This window comes from Typopeltis vanoorti, chromosome 18, assembly GCF_054136105.1.
Source record: "Typopeltis vanoorti isolate ZY-2024b chromosome 18, IOZ_Tvanoo_1.0, whole genome shotgun sequence".
In the NCBI taxonomy this organism is placed as follows: domain Eukaryota; kingdom Metazoa; phylum Arthropoda; class Arachnida; order Uropygi; family Thelyphonidae; genus Typopeltis; species Typopeltis vanoorti.
The window spans coordinates 3,456,403-3,477,215 of record NC_143566.1 but is presented as its reverse complement, the minus strand read 5'-3'; the positions used below and the strand labels follow the sequence as shown (position 1 = coordinate 3,477,215).

Below are 20,813 nucleotides of genomic sequence, written 5' to 3'. Positions count from 1 at the left end.
GGTGTGAGTGACTGTGGAAGTTTAGGAGATGGTTTTGTTTGGGAGAGTGAATTTAGATTAAGAGTGACTGACCTGCAGAGGGAGATAGATGAGTTGAAAGAGGAGGTGGAATGTCTTGTGAATGAGAGCAGAAGTATGAAAGATAAGATTAGGAGAATGGAAGAGATAAATGCAAGGCGAATCAGAGTAGGAGAGAGAGAGAATTTAGGGAGTATGAGTGAGAGGTATGGGGGTGCTAGAAGAGGAGAGAATGGAAACAGTAGAAGAGAGGGAATGAGAGAGAGGTATGGGAATGCTAGCAGATGAGAGGATGGAAACAGTAGGAGAGACGGAATGAGAGAGAGATATGGAAGTACTAGAAGAGGAGAGAATGGAAACATTGGAGAGATGGAATGAGAGAGAAGTATGGGAATGCTAGAAGACGAGCAGATGGAAACAGTAGTAGGAGAGACAGAATGAGAGAGGGATATGGAAGTGCTAGAAGTGGAGAAAATGGAAACAGTAGGAGAGAGGGAATGAGAGAGATGTATGGGAGTGCTAGAAGAGGAGAGAATGGAAACAATAGGAGCGAGGGAATGGTAAGAGGTATAATGTATGGCGACTCAATGATCCGTGGTGTTCAAGATAGGATGCGTGAGGAGTGTTTGCCAGGAGGAACAATAGAAAGGGTGGCTATGGCAATTAAGAGAGGTGAAAGGGTGGATGAGATGATTGTGATGGTAGGAACGAATGACTTGAGTGGTAATGTAAGTCAGGCAGCGAGAGATATGAGATTTTTGCTTGAGACTGTATGGAAGAAGACAGAGAGAGGAAAAATAGTGTGCGTGTTGCCTAGGTATGATAACGATGAGCTGAGCAGAAGAGCGGTGATATTGAATGGCATAATAGCGAGAATGTGTGACAAGAGAGGAGTGGTATATGTGGATGCCTGGAGTGTGTTTGAGGAAAGAGAGGAGTTGTATGTGAGAGACCGTTTACATTTGAATGAGGAAGGAGAGATTGCTGTTCTGAACGAGTCAGTGTGTCCCAGGGAGGATGATAGCAGGGGTGGCCTCTTGTGGGAATGGATACTTGGGAGAAGGGAGACGATGTCAGGTAACACTGAGCCCAGTGGAGTCCAGAAGAGATAATGCTGGGTATAGAAACAATGGCATTTATATGCTGTATACTAATGCCAGGAGTATCCGGAATAAGGGAGAGGAATTGGTGGCGCAGATAGCATCAGCCTGGCCAAAAATTATTGCGATCACTGAGACGTGGTTGACAGAAGGGGATATAACAACAGGAATTGAAGTCGCTGGGTATAGCATTTTTCGTCAGGATAGGAGGGGAAAGCGTGGTGGTGGGGTACTGCTTATGATAAGTGATGACCTATGTCCTCTAAGAGTGGAGAATTTGGAAGGAAGTGAGACAAATGATTTTGAGAGCGTATGGTGTGAGGTAGAGGTAGGCAAGACAGGATATTTAGTGGGGTGTTGCTACAGACCCAGGAGCACAGAGGATGGGGACCAGGAGATGTTTAGACAGCTAAGTTTGGCAAGTGCAAGAAGAATGATTGTTATGGGAGATTTTAACTTCAGTAGTATAAATTGGAGAGAGGAAGATGCATGTAGCAATAGGGGAATGGAATTTCTAGAATTCTTGAGGGACAAATGTCTTAGGCAACATGTAACAGAGGGAACAAGAGGTTCAAAAATTTTGGATTTGGTTATAGCATCAGAAGAGTTGATAATAACTGAGTTGACGTCTCTCCCACCAGTTGGAGAGAGTGACCAAATGGTGTTGACTTGGAAAATGAATAGACATGCAGGAGTATCAAAGAGACGGGAACTTATGTGGAATTATAAGGCAGGTGATTATAATAGTCTTAGACGTCAACTTCGGGAAGTTTCATGGAGGGAGGAATTGGAAGGCCGGGATATCACCAGTGCGTGGGAAATTGTGAAAGAATATTTGTTATCAGCAATGGTAAGTTGTATACCACGAGTGAAGAAGAGGACGCAATTTGGAGTAAAGTGGATGACAAACAATATTAAACAGGAATTGCATCCAAAAAAGAGGCTATGGAAGAGATATAAGGAGACAGGTGAAGAGAGGATGGGTGAAGAATATAAGACACAGGCCAGAAGAGTGACTAGTGTGGTAAGGAAAGCGAAACTGGAATATGAGAGGAGATTGGCCCTAAGATCCAAAGAAAATCCTAGGGAATTTTTTAGCTATGTGGCCAGTAGGAGGAGAAATGACTGTGGAAGAATGATATTGTGGGATAAAAATGGGAATAGAGTGACTGATGCAGAGGACATAGTGGAATTGTTCAATGAACACTTTATTGGAGTATTTCATCCTAGAGGAGTCAGTTTTAATGCTAGAGGGATAGGACTGGTACGAGGTCTGGAGGTACAGGAGGAGAGTGTGTTTCAGATACTGAGTACTCTGGATGTCAGTAAAGCTGTGGGACTGGATGGTATTTCGCCACGAGTTTTGAGAGAATGTGCTAGCGAATTGACAATACCTTTAACGTGGCTTTACAATGAAAGTCTGGCTTTGGAAAAGGTGCCCAGGGAATGGAAGGAAGGTAAGATAGTGCCATTGCATAAGGCTGGTAGAAGACTGAAAGTGTCTAATTATAGGCCAGTCTGTGTGTCATCAGTAGTTGTTAAGATCTTGGAGAAAGTAGTGAGGGACCGTATACAGCATTGGGCAGATGAGGGTAATGTTATCTGTGAGAATCAACATGGATTTGTGAAAGGACGCTCTTGTTTTAGTAATATGCTAGCCTTTTATAATAAAGTTTCAAGAACATTAGATGAGGGAAAGGCATATATTGCAATTTTCTTAGACTTGGCGAAGGCATTTGACAGGGTGCCACATGATAAGCTGATATTTAAGTTGCAGCACATGGGTCTGGATGTCAGATTGGTCAACAGGATTGGCTGTCTGATAGGTATCAGAGAGTTGTGTATGGTGGAGCAGTTTCCAGGAGGCAGAGGGTTACAAGTGGGGTCCCACAGGGCTCAGTACTAGGACCTATATTGTTTAACCTTTATATCAATGGCATAGCCAGTGGATTGCAGGGGGATATTCAGTTGTTTGCAGATGATGCGAAGCTGGGAAGGATTATTAGTAATAGTGCAGATGTGGTAGCCCTGCAAGAGGATTTAAATAAGCTAGATAGATGGGCAAATGAATGGGGGTGTCAGTTTAATGCAGCAAAATGTAAGGTCTTGAGGTTTGGGAAACATCGATGGGATGCTGCATACTCTATGGGAGGAGTTATACTGGAGGAAGTAGGGGAGACAAGAGATCTGGGGTTGATGATTGATAGAAACCTGAAGTTTAGGGGACATATTGCAAAGGTGGTGAAGGTAACACAGAGGATTGCTGCTATTATGAGAAGGACACTGACCTGCAGAGATAAGAGGGTTATCATTCCATTGTATAAGTCTCTGATCAGACAACACTTGGACTATTGTTCTCAGATTTGGTCCCCAGGATTTGAAGGGGATAAATTAACTGTGGAAAGGATACAAAGACGGATGACAAAGATGGTTTCAGGTATGTACAAGGATAGTTATGAGGATCGGCTGAGAGAATGTGGACTGCAGAGTTTGGTGGATAGAAGAAGGAGAGGTGATATGATTGAGACTTTTAAACTGTTGAGAGGTGGTTACAGGGTTGACACTGGGGAGTTCTTTCGCTTGGTTGATCAGCGGGAAGGAGTGATGACAAGAGGCCATCCCTGGAAGTTACGAAAGGAAACTGTGAGCAAGAGGGTAAGGAGTGGTTTTTTTGTGTGGAGGGTGGTTGAGCCGTGGAATGCATTGCCTGATGGAGTGGTGGGAGCGAGAACGGTCAGTGAGTTTAAAGAGTGGTATGATAGACTTTGTGTTTCTCAAGGGGGGACCTCCCCTCAGTGAGTCTTGACAGACTTTATGTCTTAGGAAGGACCTCCCTCGATGAGTCTTTTGACTCCTTGGAGGCTTGAATAATAATAATAATAATAATATTTTGGTGTGTCTGACGATCATTTCCTACTATGCTATTTAGATACCCAACGAGGATAAACTTTTCCTTTTTCATTGTGTCAGTTGCTTTTTTTTAAATCGTCAAAAAATTCCTCCACTTCTACATTAGCAGAACCTTCTGTAGGACCATAGGCACAAATAAGTCTCATTGTCCAATTCCCCATTCTGATATTTGCCCACATCACTCTACTTGATATTGCTTGCCATTGAAGAAGATTAGCCTCGTATTTTGTGTTCAATACTATAGCTACACCTTCTTTTCCTTGATTGTCATTGCCATAATATAACATTTTGCATTTATTGCTCAGAAAAGTCACCCCTATTATGTCGATCTTACTTATTCAATTCCTCAGCTAGCTCCATTTCTTTGCCATTCAGGCTTCTTATGTTGATAGTACTGATCTTGAACTCTGGTGACGAGTTTGGGTGTCTTTCAAGATTTGTTCCAGAAGTTGACTTTTCACTGTTCGCTCTGGTACCCTGGCGAAAACAATGGAGACCTTGTTTAATCAGGCGATGCCTCAGCCGGCAGGAAATTTTGTCATGTTGTAGAATCATTTTTATATTTTGGTTTAAGCCAATAAGGATACAATTTTTTTAAGCTAAATCCTAAACTGCTAGCCGATCCTCATTTGTTTAGTATCAAGGTAGATACCCAGCAGGGTGCACCACGAGAAGGTGAGGATTAGACAACACCAGTTCTCTGTATTCCTTTAAAGGTAATGTGGAGTTCTCCTCTCAGTTATACAGCTTTGACCCTTAGCACCCCAACATAAAAAAAAATTATTTTTTCGTGTTCTACAAAATAAAGATCCTAAACATCAATTTAGGATCTTTATTTTGTACAACAGTTGTAAAATCTCACAATGCACTGTATGTGGATTATACACTGAAGATGACATGGCCGGTAAAGAACTCAATTTGGTAGCAGTTTTTTTTTATCTGCATAAGTGCTAGCTGAATAGCATGCAACTTGGCTATATAATTACTGCAATGAAGTGGGATCAGATAGCATACAGTAATGTCAGGATACACAGCAACACAGATCTCTGATCTTGAACCATCAGTACAGATGGGCAAGAAATCAATGTGGGGTACTCTGTTTGCAATTGCAAGTAGACAGATGACAAAGTATAAGACTTTTGTAGTTAACAACATGAGAAGTTGCAAGATGGACTGCAAACCTGCCATAGAGGAATGGTGTTATGTGTGATGGAGTCTATATTGTCAACATTCCGGTCTGACATGTTGATACTGAGATTTTCAATGCAGAGAAAAGAGACTAGTCCATATAGGATACTCTGAAAAAGACTTTATTTTTAGGGCATAATTAAGAGACAAGAGACCAGTAGCTATGTGTATATCCTGATGATGGCTATGATCCAAACATTGCAGAATCATAGACTTATCTGGCTTTCAGCAATCAGCGTGATACAGATAAAGCAATGAAGATCAATCTGCACTCCATTCAGGGGATAAAGTGCAAAGGATATTCAATGCTTTATTGCACTTTTTTCTTAGATGATTACTGGGTGCAAGGAATGTAATTTTTCTGTCAAAGATGAGTGCCCAAAAATTTGGATTCTGAAGTTGTCTTTCAGTTATCCGTGTGTTTAGAGAGTGACAGTCAATTATGAAGTCAACATATAGAGCACTGCATACAGTGGGATGAAATTGTTCAGTGATCAAGTTAACTTTGATAACAAAAACTGCCGCACTTAAGGCATAGCTTTGGGAACACCTTGTTTTTGATGATATGGCAAAGACAGCATATGTCCCATGACTTGGAAAGCTCACCAAGACAGAAAGTTTTTAATAAATACAGGAAGGTGTCGTCTGAGACCTATGTTATAGAGGTCTTTTAATATGAAATGTTTCCAAACTGTGTCATAAGCTTTTTCCATTACAAACAAAATGAATCCAGATGTTCTTGTTTCAGGAATGCATCCCTTATACAAGTTACATAACAGACCAAATGGTCTAAAATCAAACAAAGTCTACAAAAGCCAGATTGCGTATTGTAGAGAAGTCGTTGTTTTCTAAGTACCGGAGAAGTCTTGCGTTAACCATTTTCTCTAATATCTTACAAAGATAGCTTGTCAGAGAAACAGGCCAATAATTATTTCCTTGTGTTGGATCTTTTTCTGGTTTTGAGATAGCAATGAACAACTACCTTATGCCAAGAATCCAGAAACTCTTCCTCTGCAAGTATTCTGTTGTATATTGAGAGAAGGAGATCCACAGAAGATAATGGAAAATGTTTTATCATTTCAAAATGGATGTCATCAAAACTTATTGTGCTGGAGTTAGCTAGAAAAAAAGTGTGCTCTTTTTAGTTTCTCTTTAACAAATGGCTGATTGTATAGCTCAAGTCCATTGGTAGAAAATTTAGCTTCTGTTTCTCTTGTTGCTCTTACAATATTAAAAATTCAGGAGGATATAAAGCTGTTACTGTTGTATACTTCTCTGATTTTTTAGAGATTGAGGGCTTACCTCTCTCAGGTTTATATTTATCAACTGCTTTTGGGAAGTATGGACAGCAAGTGTCCATCTCTTTCTCAGGAAGAATATTAAATACATCATCTGATGTAACAGGATCAGTTTGCAAGTTTAATTTACTTTCAGTACATACTGAAGTAGCATTTTTTATGTTGGGGTGTCTGGTGGCTTATTTTTAAGTGATATCATTGCCATAATTTTTTTGATAAGTGGATTCTCATTGAATGGAACTATATTTGGTTTTGTTTCTGGAATGAGATCGTAGCTCATACAACTGATGTGTTCAACAGAGAAGCACTGATGTTCATGAAGTTCAGGTATGGTGAAATTATTAGATGATGGAATACACATACATGTTTGAGAAGATATTGCCATTAGTTGGCACCTTCTCATCATAAGAAGATCTCAGGATAAGTGTGTTGATGGTTAATTTTTTTTTGGCATCCTGATAGGATGTTATGTTCTGTTTTAATCTTTTATATTTCTTTTCCATCTATCTACTTCTGACACGTGCAGAAGTAAGCTGGATGAGCTCCCTGACAGATGATACATTCTTCCTTGCAACTTTCTTTGCAGAGCAAGATTTTTTATCATGCTCTTTGCTACCACATCAGGTGCTGGTGGTAGAGTCATGACATGCAGTTTTGACATGCTCATATTTTGGATATTTAAAGCATCTTAGTGGATTATGGCTGTACAGTCTAATAGGGCAGTTGAGATATCCTGCTTTAAAAAATGCTGGAAGCTGAGGTGTATCAAAAGCAAGGATGATGTTTGCCTGGCCAGAACCAGATGACCATCTCTACCTATCATAATGTAGCTCACACCTGTCACTTCTGGATTTTAAGTCCTCAACATATCTCCTCATCATGAACAACAAGGGGATCCCATTTTGATACCACTCCTCTACAAGAATTGAGTGCTTTATGAGGTGTCACTGTGACTGGTATTCCGCTCATTGATGTCACTCTCAGCAATTTCTCAGAATGTTGCTGACATGATGTTTCCACATGGATAATCACAAAAATGTGGTTTATTAACAAGATCTGGTGATAAGAAACCACATTCTGGTAATATCCTACAACGCAGTTATAACTAGAAGTGCTTAGAATCCACATTCTGGTGAAATGATGTTTCCACAAGGATAATACCAGAATATGGTTTCTTAACAGATTTGAGAGATCCTGCTAGTTCTTTTAAACCATTTTGAATAAAGAAGGGTGACATTTTCTCTATTAGCTTTTCACCTGTTGATTGAATGATCATAAACAATGGTACTCTTTTGTTTCTTATCAAGTGATATATTTATGGTATCAATACTTGTTAGGGTGCCTGAAACTTCTGATGAAGAATCCGTGTTCAAGAGGTTTTCTGTTTTGTGTGAGAGTTCACAACATACACAATATTTAGCACCTCCGTAGCGCAATTGGAAGAACGATGGTACATTGTGCCCTTCAACTGGAATAGGACTAATTTCGATTCGCGTCGTAACGTGAGGAATCTTTATGTGGACTTTTTCAACCGAAGGTGAGTTAGTCGATCTCATACGGAGGTAGCAGGGTTTTTTCTCCCGGAAACTCGGGTTTTTCATCCCGCATACAGACAAATTGGCCCTTCAGAACCCAACAAATTACAGACAAAAAATACTAGTTGTGGTGGTGGTGGGTGGTAGATGGCATTGATTGGTAGTATAGGTTTGGTGTAGTGGTGGAGACAGTTGTATAGTAGGTGTCCTCCCACAATTAGTCGTCGGACTCCTTGGAGGTGTCACAAATAATAATAATAATAATACACAGAGCTACACACAGGTGCCCACTGACTGGAAAACAATGACGGTCCTCAGGAGTGGAATGTGAGGGATACTCTAGGCATTATATGCACTACATCAAGCCATAGGTCCTAACCCTGGACCATGGAGTGGGAGCCTTATTGCAACATTGATGAACCCTAGCAGGCAAGCCCACTAGACAAGTGATCCTGGCCAGGCCATCCTGGACTTTCCATCTTGCAAACGCAGTCCAAGACTACTAGGATCCCCCATGGATTGCAATGCATGGCAAACATGGTGGTAGTGCATTGGATCCCAGTGATGGTGGTCTGTAAGAAAAGATAGTAAAAACAACTAAGGAGAAGTAGAGCAAAGAATATAGAAAGAAAAGCTAAGAAAAAGAGGAAGAATGGAAAGGGCCAATACCATCACTGGGATGTCCCATTCACCAGAAAGGGGTGCCCCATGGGAAGGCCAGGAATGGTATGGTTACTTAAATAGAATGGGAGAGGGAAGGTTAGCAAAAGAAATGTTCTTTGGCAGGATGGTAGGAAAAAGACCCAGAGAGACTAAGATCTAGGTGAATTGATACAGTAAAGAGTGCCTTAGAAGACTGAAATATAAGTTCTAATAATACTGGAGTCTTGACAGGTAGCAAATTAATTTGGAGGAAAATTGATGATAGGAAGTTAGTAATGATGTAACTTTTCCATGTACTGTAGTACTATCATGATGTCCTATACACTATGATGACCAATTTTTCCTCACATAACTCTTAAATTACTTAGTACTGAGTTTTTGCTCTCTTAAGGTTTCTGCCTGGTCTCTGATGAGAACCAAACAGCTTGAAACAGCTGTCAAGCCAGTGAAACCTTTTTAAAATGGACCAATAGGAGCGGAATATATGGATGCTTGAGCAGCGATCATGTCTCCTATAAGCTCCCTGGTCAAATTTCATACAAAACGTTTTTAGTTTCTATATTCAGCTTTGAAATAATGCTGGATTTAATATCCACTTCATTTTTATACACAGATAACCTTTCCTGCCACAGTGTTATCTTTTACTCTTCTCAATAACTTCCTCATATTCATACAGACATTGTGAGAGAGAGTACATACATCCAGATCAGCCTTTCATAAAAATAGAGAAAGACAGTGAGACAAAAAACCTAATCTGGCAGAGATTACGATGTTATACATCTTACACAATAGCTGCATCAGGAAGCAAGGTTTGACTTGATACTGAATTATTATCACCATCATCAGACCTCCATGGAGGCAAATAACTCATCATGGGAGATCCCACTGTCATATGTATTGCTCATCATATAATGCCTTCACTGTCTCTGCACTTCGAACACTCAGGCAGTGCATTTTCCAATCACCTTATACAGCTTCTAAGGAAGCCATTGTCATGACTGTAATCTGCAGGGCTGTCCTCACCATTTTATCAACGTATCACGAAAATTTTAAGTCCTTATTTACTATTATCCCCAGATCCTTCATCTCCTCCACTTCCTCTAAGATATCCCTAACAACTGTATATACCTGGCACCAATCTTTTCTTTCCGAATTTTAAAGCTTTACACTTTACAATATTACACACTGCAATCTAACACTAACAACCCCAATTTCATGCCCATTCACAAACTTTATTCAAGTCCTCTTGCAGCATCTGCAAAGAACTGCAGTTACCATTCAAACCTCTCCCAATATCATTCCCAATACAAGTAAAATGGCATCAGCTTGAAAATTGATCCTTGGGACGAGTGGCTTTCCTCTTCTAGAATATCTCTCCCCCGTATACAAATTGCTGATACCTATCAGACACACAATCCATCCAGTACACTAATGGGCTAAAAAAACCCTCTTCTAGTTTCAGCTTCTCACGTTAAAATCTATCGTAGGCCTATGCAAAATCTAAATATCACAGTGTACATTATCTCCTTATTATGGGGAAAGCTGTCATCAAGCTATTCAACTCAAGAGAGTTGGAATATTGATAAGTGATATAATCATTCACACTAATAATAACAACATGTTTGACATTCTGGACCTGCAATCAATCGTTGAAAGAAATGAATGAGACTGTTTATTTCTTGAACAATGTAATATTACACATAAAACATTTATTCATTTTATATTTTTGTTTAGCTAATCATCATAATACAGATCACTGACTCCGCAAATACTGTACATTGAAATTAAATTAAAAGTTTACGATGGATATATATCATCATTAACAGAGAGCCTCCATAGCTCAGTCAGCATAGACGAAGCTCTTTGATCGGAAACACCTGGGTTCGATTCTTGTCCATGATGTGAAGAACCTTTATATGGTCTCTTTCAACTAAAGATGAGTTAGCTGGTCTCATACGGAGGCAGAGGGTTTTTTCACCTGGAAACTTGGGTTTTTCATCCCTGAGAAAAGGCAAACTGGCCCGTGAACAAACACAGATCTACAGTCATAAAATACATATTTAATCTCCCACTTGGAAGGCTCAACCAGTCCTAAGGGCTGGTGGAGGAATGGCGGGGGACCCCATACAAATAAATAAATATAATTACTAACAGAACATCACTTATATGCACTGGAATTCTAAGCAACTATTCTTTGAACAAACTAATTTCTTACATAGTACACATTCTCATAACTTTATCATTGCATTAACACATCCATACTGCCCCTCACTGACTATTTCCACATTTATACCTGTATTCTTGCCCTTTCAATGCTCACATTCAGCCATGGGGATGAAATCACATGGGGATGAAACAATCATTCAGTGAATGATTGTTTCATCCCCATAATTGAATGCCCTTAACTCAATCCTTTTCTGCATCTTACACTTAATTCAGCAATTTAACCAATCCATCAAATGAGTTAAAAAAATTAAATTGCCATTAGACACCAAGAAAAAAAAAGAAAGATATCCGACTGATTTCCAGTATTTTTACAAATATCTTTATTTAAAGCAACCTTTCATCTAGATCAGGTGTGGCCAACTTCATTCTATACGAGTGCCAATATATGATGAGTGGTAGCATCACGGACTGCACACTTTTAGACAGAACTTAAATAAACTCTGCATTTTTTCAAGACAATAGTTATATGTATTGAATTACTATATTTGTTAAATCATTTTACTACTGGGAGAACAATATAAAATACTTGAAACTGTGTCTCTGAAACTGGTCACTGTAACCAGAGCAGCAAGTGACTTTCAATGATGCGTTACTCAAGAGCATAGATCTCTACCACTCCCACTACTACAATTTGCACAGAGATGCAGTAGATTTTATAAATTGAGTAATCTTTTTAAAGCCATTTTTATTCCGTGTTGAGAATATAAATTGTTTTCGTCATCGGAAATAATGGATATAACTAGTATATCAATCAGAAAATCTGTGGTCGAAACTAATAGCTAAATTGATAATACATATAATGTAATATAGATTTTATCCTGCCGTGGGCTGCACAAAATCACATTATGGGTCGCATGCAACCCTGCTGTTGGCCCCTTATGATTATTATAACTATTACAACACCAATGTGTCTGCCATAAGAATGCTGGGTTCAATCAATAATAGTGTCAGCATGTATGTACACATAAGAGAAAGCGATCATACATATGGAACAGCAACTTAAAAACAAACCTTTGCTTCTGAGTCAAGATTGGCTGGATCAGCTGGAATATCTATCTCTACAGTGCGAGTTTCTACAGCAATAACTCCAACAGGTATACCTCCTAATCTTGCTCTGCCACATACTACTGTTTGTGCCCAGGGCTGTAGGATTTCCATAAAAGAACCATGGTCAAAAAATCCATCTTCCCAAAATCCAGGCAATGCTACACAGGACCATACAAAGACAAAATAAATTAATATCAGCTGAGAAAAAAAGAAAGAAAGAATAAAAATAATTAAAAATATTATTATTGTTTTCTTTGGCATCTCCAGATTCAAAGACTCATCATGAGAGATCCATATTAACATTATTTGCACAATTCCTATCATATTTCTCCTTGAATTCAATCAGTGACCAAATGCTCACCCCCCCCCCCCCCCACCACCACCACCATTTCACCCATGCGCACAACCTCCACATAAAAAAGGTAGTCCTCACAACCTTGCTAACTACACTCTTACACAATGAATCAGCAAATGAGGAGTAAATGCTTGACCAAGAGTATATGAAAGTGTGAAGTGTAAAGTAGAAAACTTTTTACTTATGGGAGTAATTTATGCTCTCATGAGTGCAGAAACAAAAGATAGTCAAAATGATGGAATAAAAGCAAGTGTGACTGCAGGAATTAAAGTGCAATTTCTGAAATGCAAGAACGTGAGTGGAGTGAAAGGAATGCAAGACTTGAAGATAGCTGATGTGAAATGCATGAGGTGTGCACAATGAGATCATATGTTGAGAGATCAAAATGAAAGGATATAAAGTATAGAATGGAATAAATTAGATAAAAAGAGATGATGGATTATTCAACAGTAGCTAGCTAGGTATGGAGATTTCAGTATGAAAGGTGTGTTGAAGGAGAGTACACAAGATGTTTTCCAGGAGACAGAATGAAAGGGTAATTGACACTTTCGGTATGAGAAATAAACAAACCAGACAGCAAGGGTGGGTTGTGGGAACAAATGAGTTGATGACAAAGAAGGGAAATGTGAAGATGGACATTAGAATATTATTGAGGAGAGTGAAAAATAATGGCATGGTAGGAAAGACCACCACTGTGAAGCCAAGATATGGCGATGATGAGTTGAGAGGGCTACGGCTTGTCAATCTATGAGACACATTCAAGAGAAAGATTGAACTGTACAAGTAAACTGTACAAGTGAACTGTAAAAAGTAATGTATTTCACTTAAATTAATTCTGTGTTAAGTAAAAGCAAAAAATTTGAAGAAAAGAGCAAAGCTAATAATAATGGCAAATACCTGTTGGATTTCTGCTCAGGACATGGACTAGTTATTACCAACACCATGTTCCAACATAAAAATGTGCACAAATTCACATGGAGAGAAGAGGCAAGGAATAAGAAAAGTCTCATCGTCTATGTTATTGTCGATAGTGATGTTTTCTCCCTGGCAGGACACGAGAATGTACAGAGGATTTGAAATTGGAAGTGATCATCGTTTAGTCTTGAGCAGAATAAAACCGAATTTCATATTGAAAAAAAAGAAAATGTAAGAAAGTTTTAAAGCGAATAAAAGTTGAGCAGCTCTTCAGATGTGAACTGTAGACTAAAATATACAAACATTATTCAAGAAAAAATGAAAGAGTTTGAGAACAGGAACCAAACCTTGGAGATTCAGTGGCAAGCCCTGAAGAAAACATTGATTGATTCTGTCAGCGAGGCATGTGGTGAGGTTTGCTGCAAGGATAGAAAAAATCAGAACTCTATGGTGCACACAGGAAGTTAAGAAAGCAGTGAAGGAAAAGAAGAAAGCATATCAAAAGTTCCTGTCAAATAAGTCAGCTTGTGCTCTTAGAGAGTACACAGACAAATGCAAGAAAGCTAAACACTGTCTAAAACTAGCTAAACAAAAGTTATGGGAAGACTTTGGTAAGAAAATAAATAAAATATAGAAAATAAATATCAAAAAGGAGTCAAGATATTCTGGACGTTGTTGAAGAAGCTCAGAAATGGAGGAAAGAGTGCTGTAAAAGGAATTAGAGATGATAAAGATGACATGAAAACTGGAGAAAAAGATATCCTTGAAGAATGGAGTAATTACTTCGAAAAGTTGCTAAATGAAACAAGCAACGATGGCAGCATGGACCAGGCATGCAGCCAGAAATACATATCCATACTTGAAGTAGAAAAGCCATCAAAGGCCTGAAATGTAAAGGCAGCAGGAGTAGATGATATTCGACCAGAAATGCTCAAGTATGGAGGCATAGAAGTCTTACAGTGGCTGTACTACATAGTTCAGAGGGCCTGGACAGAGGGATGAATTTCCGATAATTGGAGTAGAGCTCTCATAGTGTCCATATATAAAAAGGGAAATAAAACTGAATGTGAGAATTAAGGAGAAATTTCTCTACTGAGTGTTCCTGATAAGATTTACACATTTCTCAAGTATACTCGAGAAATGGTTGAGAAGGAATGTGGAAAAGATTGGTGAAGAACAAGCTGGATTCAGGCCAAATAGAGGCTGTCAGGATCAGATTTTCACTTTAAGACAAATAGTTTAGAAATCATAGGAATATAACAAAGATCTGTATTTAAGTTTTGTAGATCTGGAAAAGGCATATGACAAAGTGCCAAGAGAGAAGCCATTCAAAACGCTGCACTTATATGGAGTCAGTGGGGAATTATATCAAGCAATACTTACTCTTTATTTGAGTTGTAAGTCAGCATTTAGAATTGAAGGAAGTACAGGATGGTGGTTTAATGTTAAATCTGGTGTCAGACAAGGATGTGCACTATCCCCTCTGTTATTCACTATCTATATGGATCCCATTATGAAGGACAGTGGTGTTAAACATGATATCCAAATTGGAGATGTTAATGTAAGCTCTTTGCTTTATGCGGACGAATGTTATACTTCTAAATAAATCCACTACAAGTCTGCAAGATTTCCTGACTAAATAATGACTGTTGTAATACATATGGTATGAAGGTCAGCAATAACAAGACAAAGACACTGAAAATAGGCAGAAGCACTGAAAATGTTAGCTGTGTTGTGAATGGAAAACCTGTGGAACAGGTAAAATGTTTCAGCTACTTAGGCATGATTTTTAGTGAAGATGGTAAATTAAAGATGGAAATAGATAACAGAATCAACAGAGCTGGTATGGAAGTCAACTGAATGAATTTATATGGAATAAGAGAGAAATTAGTCAAAACACTAAATTAGCTGTATACAAGACAGTGTTCAAACCAATTTTAACTTATGGATCTGAGAGCTGGGTTAGAAATAAAACACTTGACCAGGTGGTATGGTCACTAAAACAGAATGGGAGAGGAAAGATTAGCAAAACAAGTGCTCTCTGTCAGTTTGGCAGGAAAAAGACCAAGATACAGGTGGATTGATATAGTAAAAAGTGCCTTAGAAGATAGAAATATAAGATCTGATAATGTTGGAGTCTTTACAGGCAACAGATTGATTTGGAGGAAAATTGTAGATAGGAAGTTAGTAATGATGTAAATTTTTCATGAAGTACTATCATATCGTGTACACCTCTTGAGGGTACGTGTCAGGAATTTGATGATGACGATGATGATGACAGACAACTTCATCACATGCCTCTCTGGCTGAATTGTGCCTTAAATTCATTCACAGTTTCGGTACTCACCAGACTCTCATGCCATGCATTACACTCATGAGCCACTCTTCCATGCAAACAACATGTTCCTAACTCTCTTGTTCACACCCTTCTTATACAGCTTCCAGTGATGACCTATATATAAAATTCTCTTCATATAAATCTAGTAACAATCAATAACCACCTTATATATTTCAATTGTATCACTTATCCTTGTTCTATTCACAAGGCTCTGCAGATTGCATTCCTTCAATCTGTCTCCATCTCCTACATTAGAAAGATTCAACACCAAATAAGTGAATCTTCCTTGACCTTGTTTAAGATGTCCTTATCTGTTTTAAAACCAGGTGCATGCAATAATGCAGCCTGGTCAAGGCTTTATACAAGGGAACGAATGCTACTGCATGTCAAGATTTGTCTCATCATTGCCATAATCTCTTGAGATGGTCTCACAATTTTAGCAACATGGTGCCTAAAATTCAAGTCTCTCTCCACCATCACTACTTAATCTCTCATCTCTTCCACATCCTTCAAAAATCCTCCATGAATGGTATACTTTGCCTACCAAACTTCAAGTCTTTACAATTTGCCTACTTACTTGTACTGAGATTCTCCTATATAACAGAATCTGCTCTTTTCCTCATAGTTCTTTGTAACTTTGAATCATGTGCAAACAGCTGCATATCTCCAGTTAAGCCTGCCCAAATATCATTAACATGTGCATTAAATAATAATTTCCCCAAAATAGGTCCTTATGGTACTCTGCTAGTGAATTCCTTTTGTGGGATACTACTTCCCCCCCCCCCCTTATACAACCTGCTGACTGATGCCTAACAGACAGCCAATCGCTTATCTTAATCACTAGTCTGTTATCTAGACCCATCTGTTTCAATATAGTTACCAGCTTGTCAAGTGACAACCAATTGAACAGTTTTGAAAAATTCAAATCATACAACATCTTCCTTATCCAGTGAATTAATCACCTTGCTGAAGTAAATAATCAGATTGCTATGACATCCCTTAAACAAACGTATGCTGACCATCATAGAGAATACTGCTATTATCGATCCAATTCTGTATCTTAGTCCTTACCAACCCTCTGACACCTTAGTCACAACCATAGACACACACAGACTGGCATATAATTTGTAACCTTAGTCTTATCCCCCCCCCCACCTCTCCCTTTATTAATAATCACCAGCCTGAGAGTTCTATGTATATCCCTTTCTCAGACATTCTAATCTGGCTGGCAACTACCTAAGTGATTACTTTTTGGTCCTTTCACCAAATGGAGAAAGATTTGATACTTCAATTATAACAACATATTCTGATGAGATGATCAAATCTAAGATCCTTGTTCCTTGTGTGCCCTCAGTTGCATACTGCCAAAAGTAGCTAATTGTCTGTCACTGTTTCTTAGCCCCTCTGCACAACCAGTTCTATAGCAACATCCAAAGAAATATTTTATCCTGTCTACCTCACATCACACTACCTCGAAACCGCTGTCACAATTTGTCCCTTTTATCTCCACCTTGAATGGGCAAACTGCTCTGCTACAATCATCAGCATTCCTTTTCTGCCCTGCTCGCCGTCCTAAAAAATATCATATTCTTCCATCTCTGTTCCATCTAGAAAGTCTTCCTCATCCAACACATCTCACTTATTCCAAGAATATTTGGGCAGATGGGTTCCATAAATGCAATAATTTGGTTCTCCTTATTTCAGACACTTCTGGCATTCATATACAAACATAATAGCTCACTTCTGGTTATATAACAAGTTCCTCTTTATCACCAGTAATCCTATAACCTGTAAATCAAACGAACTCTCTGCATATTTGAGGCCATATCAAGCTTTTCTTGTCCACTCGCACATTTATTTCTAAATCCAGCATGCATGCATGCACGCACGCACGCACGCACACACACCATGCAGTGTTTCCCTGACCCTCCCCCCCCTTTCCTGTCTGTCTGATTTGTGTTCCTGCCCTTCCATTCTCTTCATTCACAAGCTCTTTTACCTTATTCCTCTACTCTTCTTCCTCACCTCCTATGTGCTCAGATATTCTATTCAGTGCAGTCATATACTGGTAATGTCACATTCAAGATTGCTGCCCTTTTCAAAGAATATAGCATATGCATGGTTTTCAAACTAATCCAAAACCATGATTTTCTCTGATTTCCAAAGGTCAGTATTTTCTTCTGGAAGCATCCTGGAAGTGTTAAACTTTCTGGAAGAAAATACTTTTTCCAGAAGAAGTATTTTCTTCTGGAAGCAGGGTTGCCAGATTGGCCATTTCATGGCCAAATTTCAAAAATTTGGCACTATTTTGAACCCTGGGGCCATGAAAAAATCAGTTTGGCCATTTATGCAAATGTGGCCACTAATCTGGCCATTTTTTAGAAAGATTTCAAATCATATGCATTATTTACTTAGTTTAATATTGTTGTTGCATTGTAAGGCTAGCTGTTGGTACCCCTTTACGTGGGGTTTGGTTGGCGGTGACGTGCTTGATACAAATTGACTGTTACTGAAATGTTTGTTCGATGACGTCATAATGAGCCTTTGGAAGCTGACTTATAGTTTGTTACTATGACTCCCTCAATAACACCAAGCATGCTTGAGCTTCATTCTGTACTTGTATAAAAGAAGTACACAAAGCTCCCGCTCGCTATTGTTAACCTATAAACTTATAACTTAGCCTATAAACTTGATCCAGTTCTGTTGATAAATACCACCAAACATGATGCAGCTTCGTTTTGTACTCATATAAAACACGTATGCAGCAGCATACCAGCTTCTGTCCATGTCTGTTTTGATCGTCTCTAGTTAGTTATGGGGTAGACTTTGTGTTGCAAGTGTTGTTCCGTTGCATGATATCAGACATTTGGTGCTCTTTGGTGGTAGTTCTATCTCATAAGCTTTCATACTGGAATATTTTGCATAAACTTTATCTGCATAGTGACGATATGCAAGTAATATGTTAAATTTCGTAAGAATGGTAATTAAGTGATTTTAGTATAATTAATGAATAATTTTTTAATATCGTTTATAAACTTGATCTTTATCGTGCTTATATTTTTGTTATTTTCCTTTTACAGATTGGTGTTTGCTGTGCCAGATTAGTATTTGTACTACAAATTTTGAAGTACTATTATCTATAATTTGTTTTTTGTTTCTTCATTTTCTGAATTGAGATATTTTGTTTTTTTCAAGCCCTTTAAAATGCCTAAGTACAAAAGGATAATAGAGGTGGAAGAAAATATAAAAATGATGATGATTATCATCATCATTTTTATATTTGATGATGGACAACATACATATTGCACATATTGCAAAACTAACATGCTACCAAAACTTTCATTATTATTATTATTGTTCCGGGAAACTCCAAGGAGTCGACAGACTCATCGAGGGAGGCCCTAACATCATGTCAAGAACAACTATTCAACATTCACACAGTATCTATCATACCTTGCCTTGAACTCATTCACGGTCGTAGCACCCACAACAGATTCTGGAAGCTTATTCTCCACTCATTTACCACTCTCCAAGTAAAGAACCTAGCTCTAACACCCTTGTCAACCACGCTCTTGCCCAGCTTCCATGCATGGCCCCTAGTCCTCCCACCACCAGTCATATTTTCAAAAATATCTTCTGGATCAATCTTATAAAAACCCTTCAGTAAATTGAATGTCTCAATCATATCACCCCTCCTTCGCCTATCGTCCAATTTCTGCAACCCACAAATCTTCAACCTATTCTCATAAGGTTCATTCCACAGACCTGCTATCATCTTGGTCACTCGTCTCTGGACCCTCTCCACTTCCTCCCCATCACGAAGAAACCCTGGTGCCCATAGCTGGGCACAGAAGTCCAGATGGGGTCTTATCAAGGCTCGATACAGAGGAACAACAACTTGTTCGTCTCTGCATGTTAAAGTATTTTTCAGAAGCCAAGTGATTTGGTGAGCTGTTTTAGTTACTTTTGCAATGTGCCCCCTAAACTTCAACTCCCTATCCACAAACACTCCCAAATCCCTGGCCTCATCAATCTCCTGGAGTATGGTTCCACCAATGCGATATACTGCTGCTATTCTTTTCACCTCAAAGTGCATAACCTTACACTTTGCCACATTAAATTGACATCCATTTTTCCTAGCCCAGTCCTCCAAACTATCCAAATCATCCTGTAAAATTTTGACATCCTGTGCACTCACAATTGCTCTACCCAACTTTGCGTCATCAGCAAACAAGTGAACACTTCCTCTCAGATCCTTTCCAATATCATTGATGAACAAATTGAAAAGCAGTGGTCCAAGAACAGAGCCCTGTGGCACTCCACTAGTCACAAGACGTCTTTTAGACTCCACTCCTGAATAAACCACTCTTTGATATCTCTCCTTCAACCACCCTCTTATCCATCTCACCAACCCTATATCTATACCCATCTGCTCCAGTTTACTGATTAGGATTCCATGTGGTATCCTATCAAAGGCCTTGGCAAGGTCCAGTAGTATCACTGTAAACCCATTACCCCTATCCAGTTCAGCCGTCACTGTGTTATAAAACGTGAGCAAGTTACTGAGGCATGATCTACCCTTCACAAAACCATGTTGTCCCCCATACAATATCCCATTTTCATCTATCCAATCCTGTATTCTTTTCTTGACTAATTTCTCTAAGACCTTGACAGTGATTCCTGATATGCTAATCGGTCGGTAATTTACAACAGCAGTCTTGGAACCACCTTTATGTAGTGGAACTATTTTCCCCTCTTTCCACCCGCTCGGGACTAACCCAGACAACTTTATAACATATCTGTTCACGAAAAATCAAACAAACACCAATATAAATCTCCCAATACATCACAAACAACTCTAGATAAAGTTATCAAATTATCCATGAATGACCAGGAAAAACAAGCAGAAATAGAACTGAGCCTTACAATAGCATGCCATTCCTCAATTCATGCTGTAGATCATATAGGGGAAGTAGTTAAGAAACATTGCTAAAATAGTGTTCTTGGTGGCATTAAACTGCACAGAACCAAATGTATTGCAATTATAGAAAATGTAATTGCTGCTTCATTGAAAGAGCAACTGAAGCATGATTTAGAAAGTAAAAAGTATGTATTACTAGTAGATGGATCTACAGATATTGCAATACAAAAGCATTTGTGCATAGTGCTTAGATTTTTTTTTGCAATGAAACAAATAAAATTCACTCAGCTTTCTTGGGT

General features: G+C 38.7%; 1 protein-coding gene across 1 annotated transcript in view; it reads right to left on the bottom strand.

The window, feature by feature from the left end:
• Positions 1–20,813, bottom strand: part of ACC (acetyl-CoA carboxylase) — a 1,393,224-nt gene that overhangs the window by 216,747 nt on the left and 1,155,664 nt on the right. Inside the window, exon 47 of the mRNA XM_090408519.1 lies at positions 11,950–12,143. Within this exon, the coding sequence (XP_090264645.1) occupies positions 11,950–12,143 (194 nt within the window). The remainder of the gene's footprint in view (positions 1–11,949; positions 12,144–20,813) is intronic.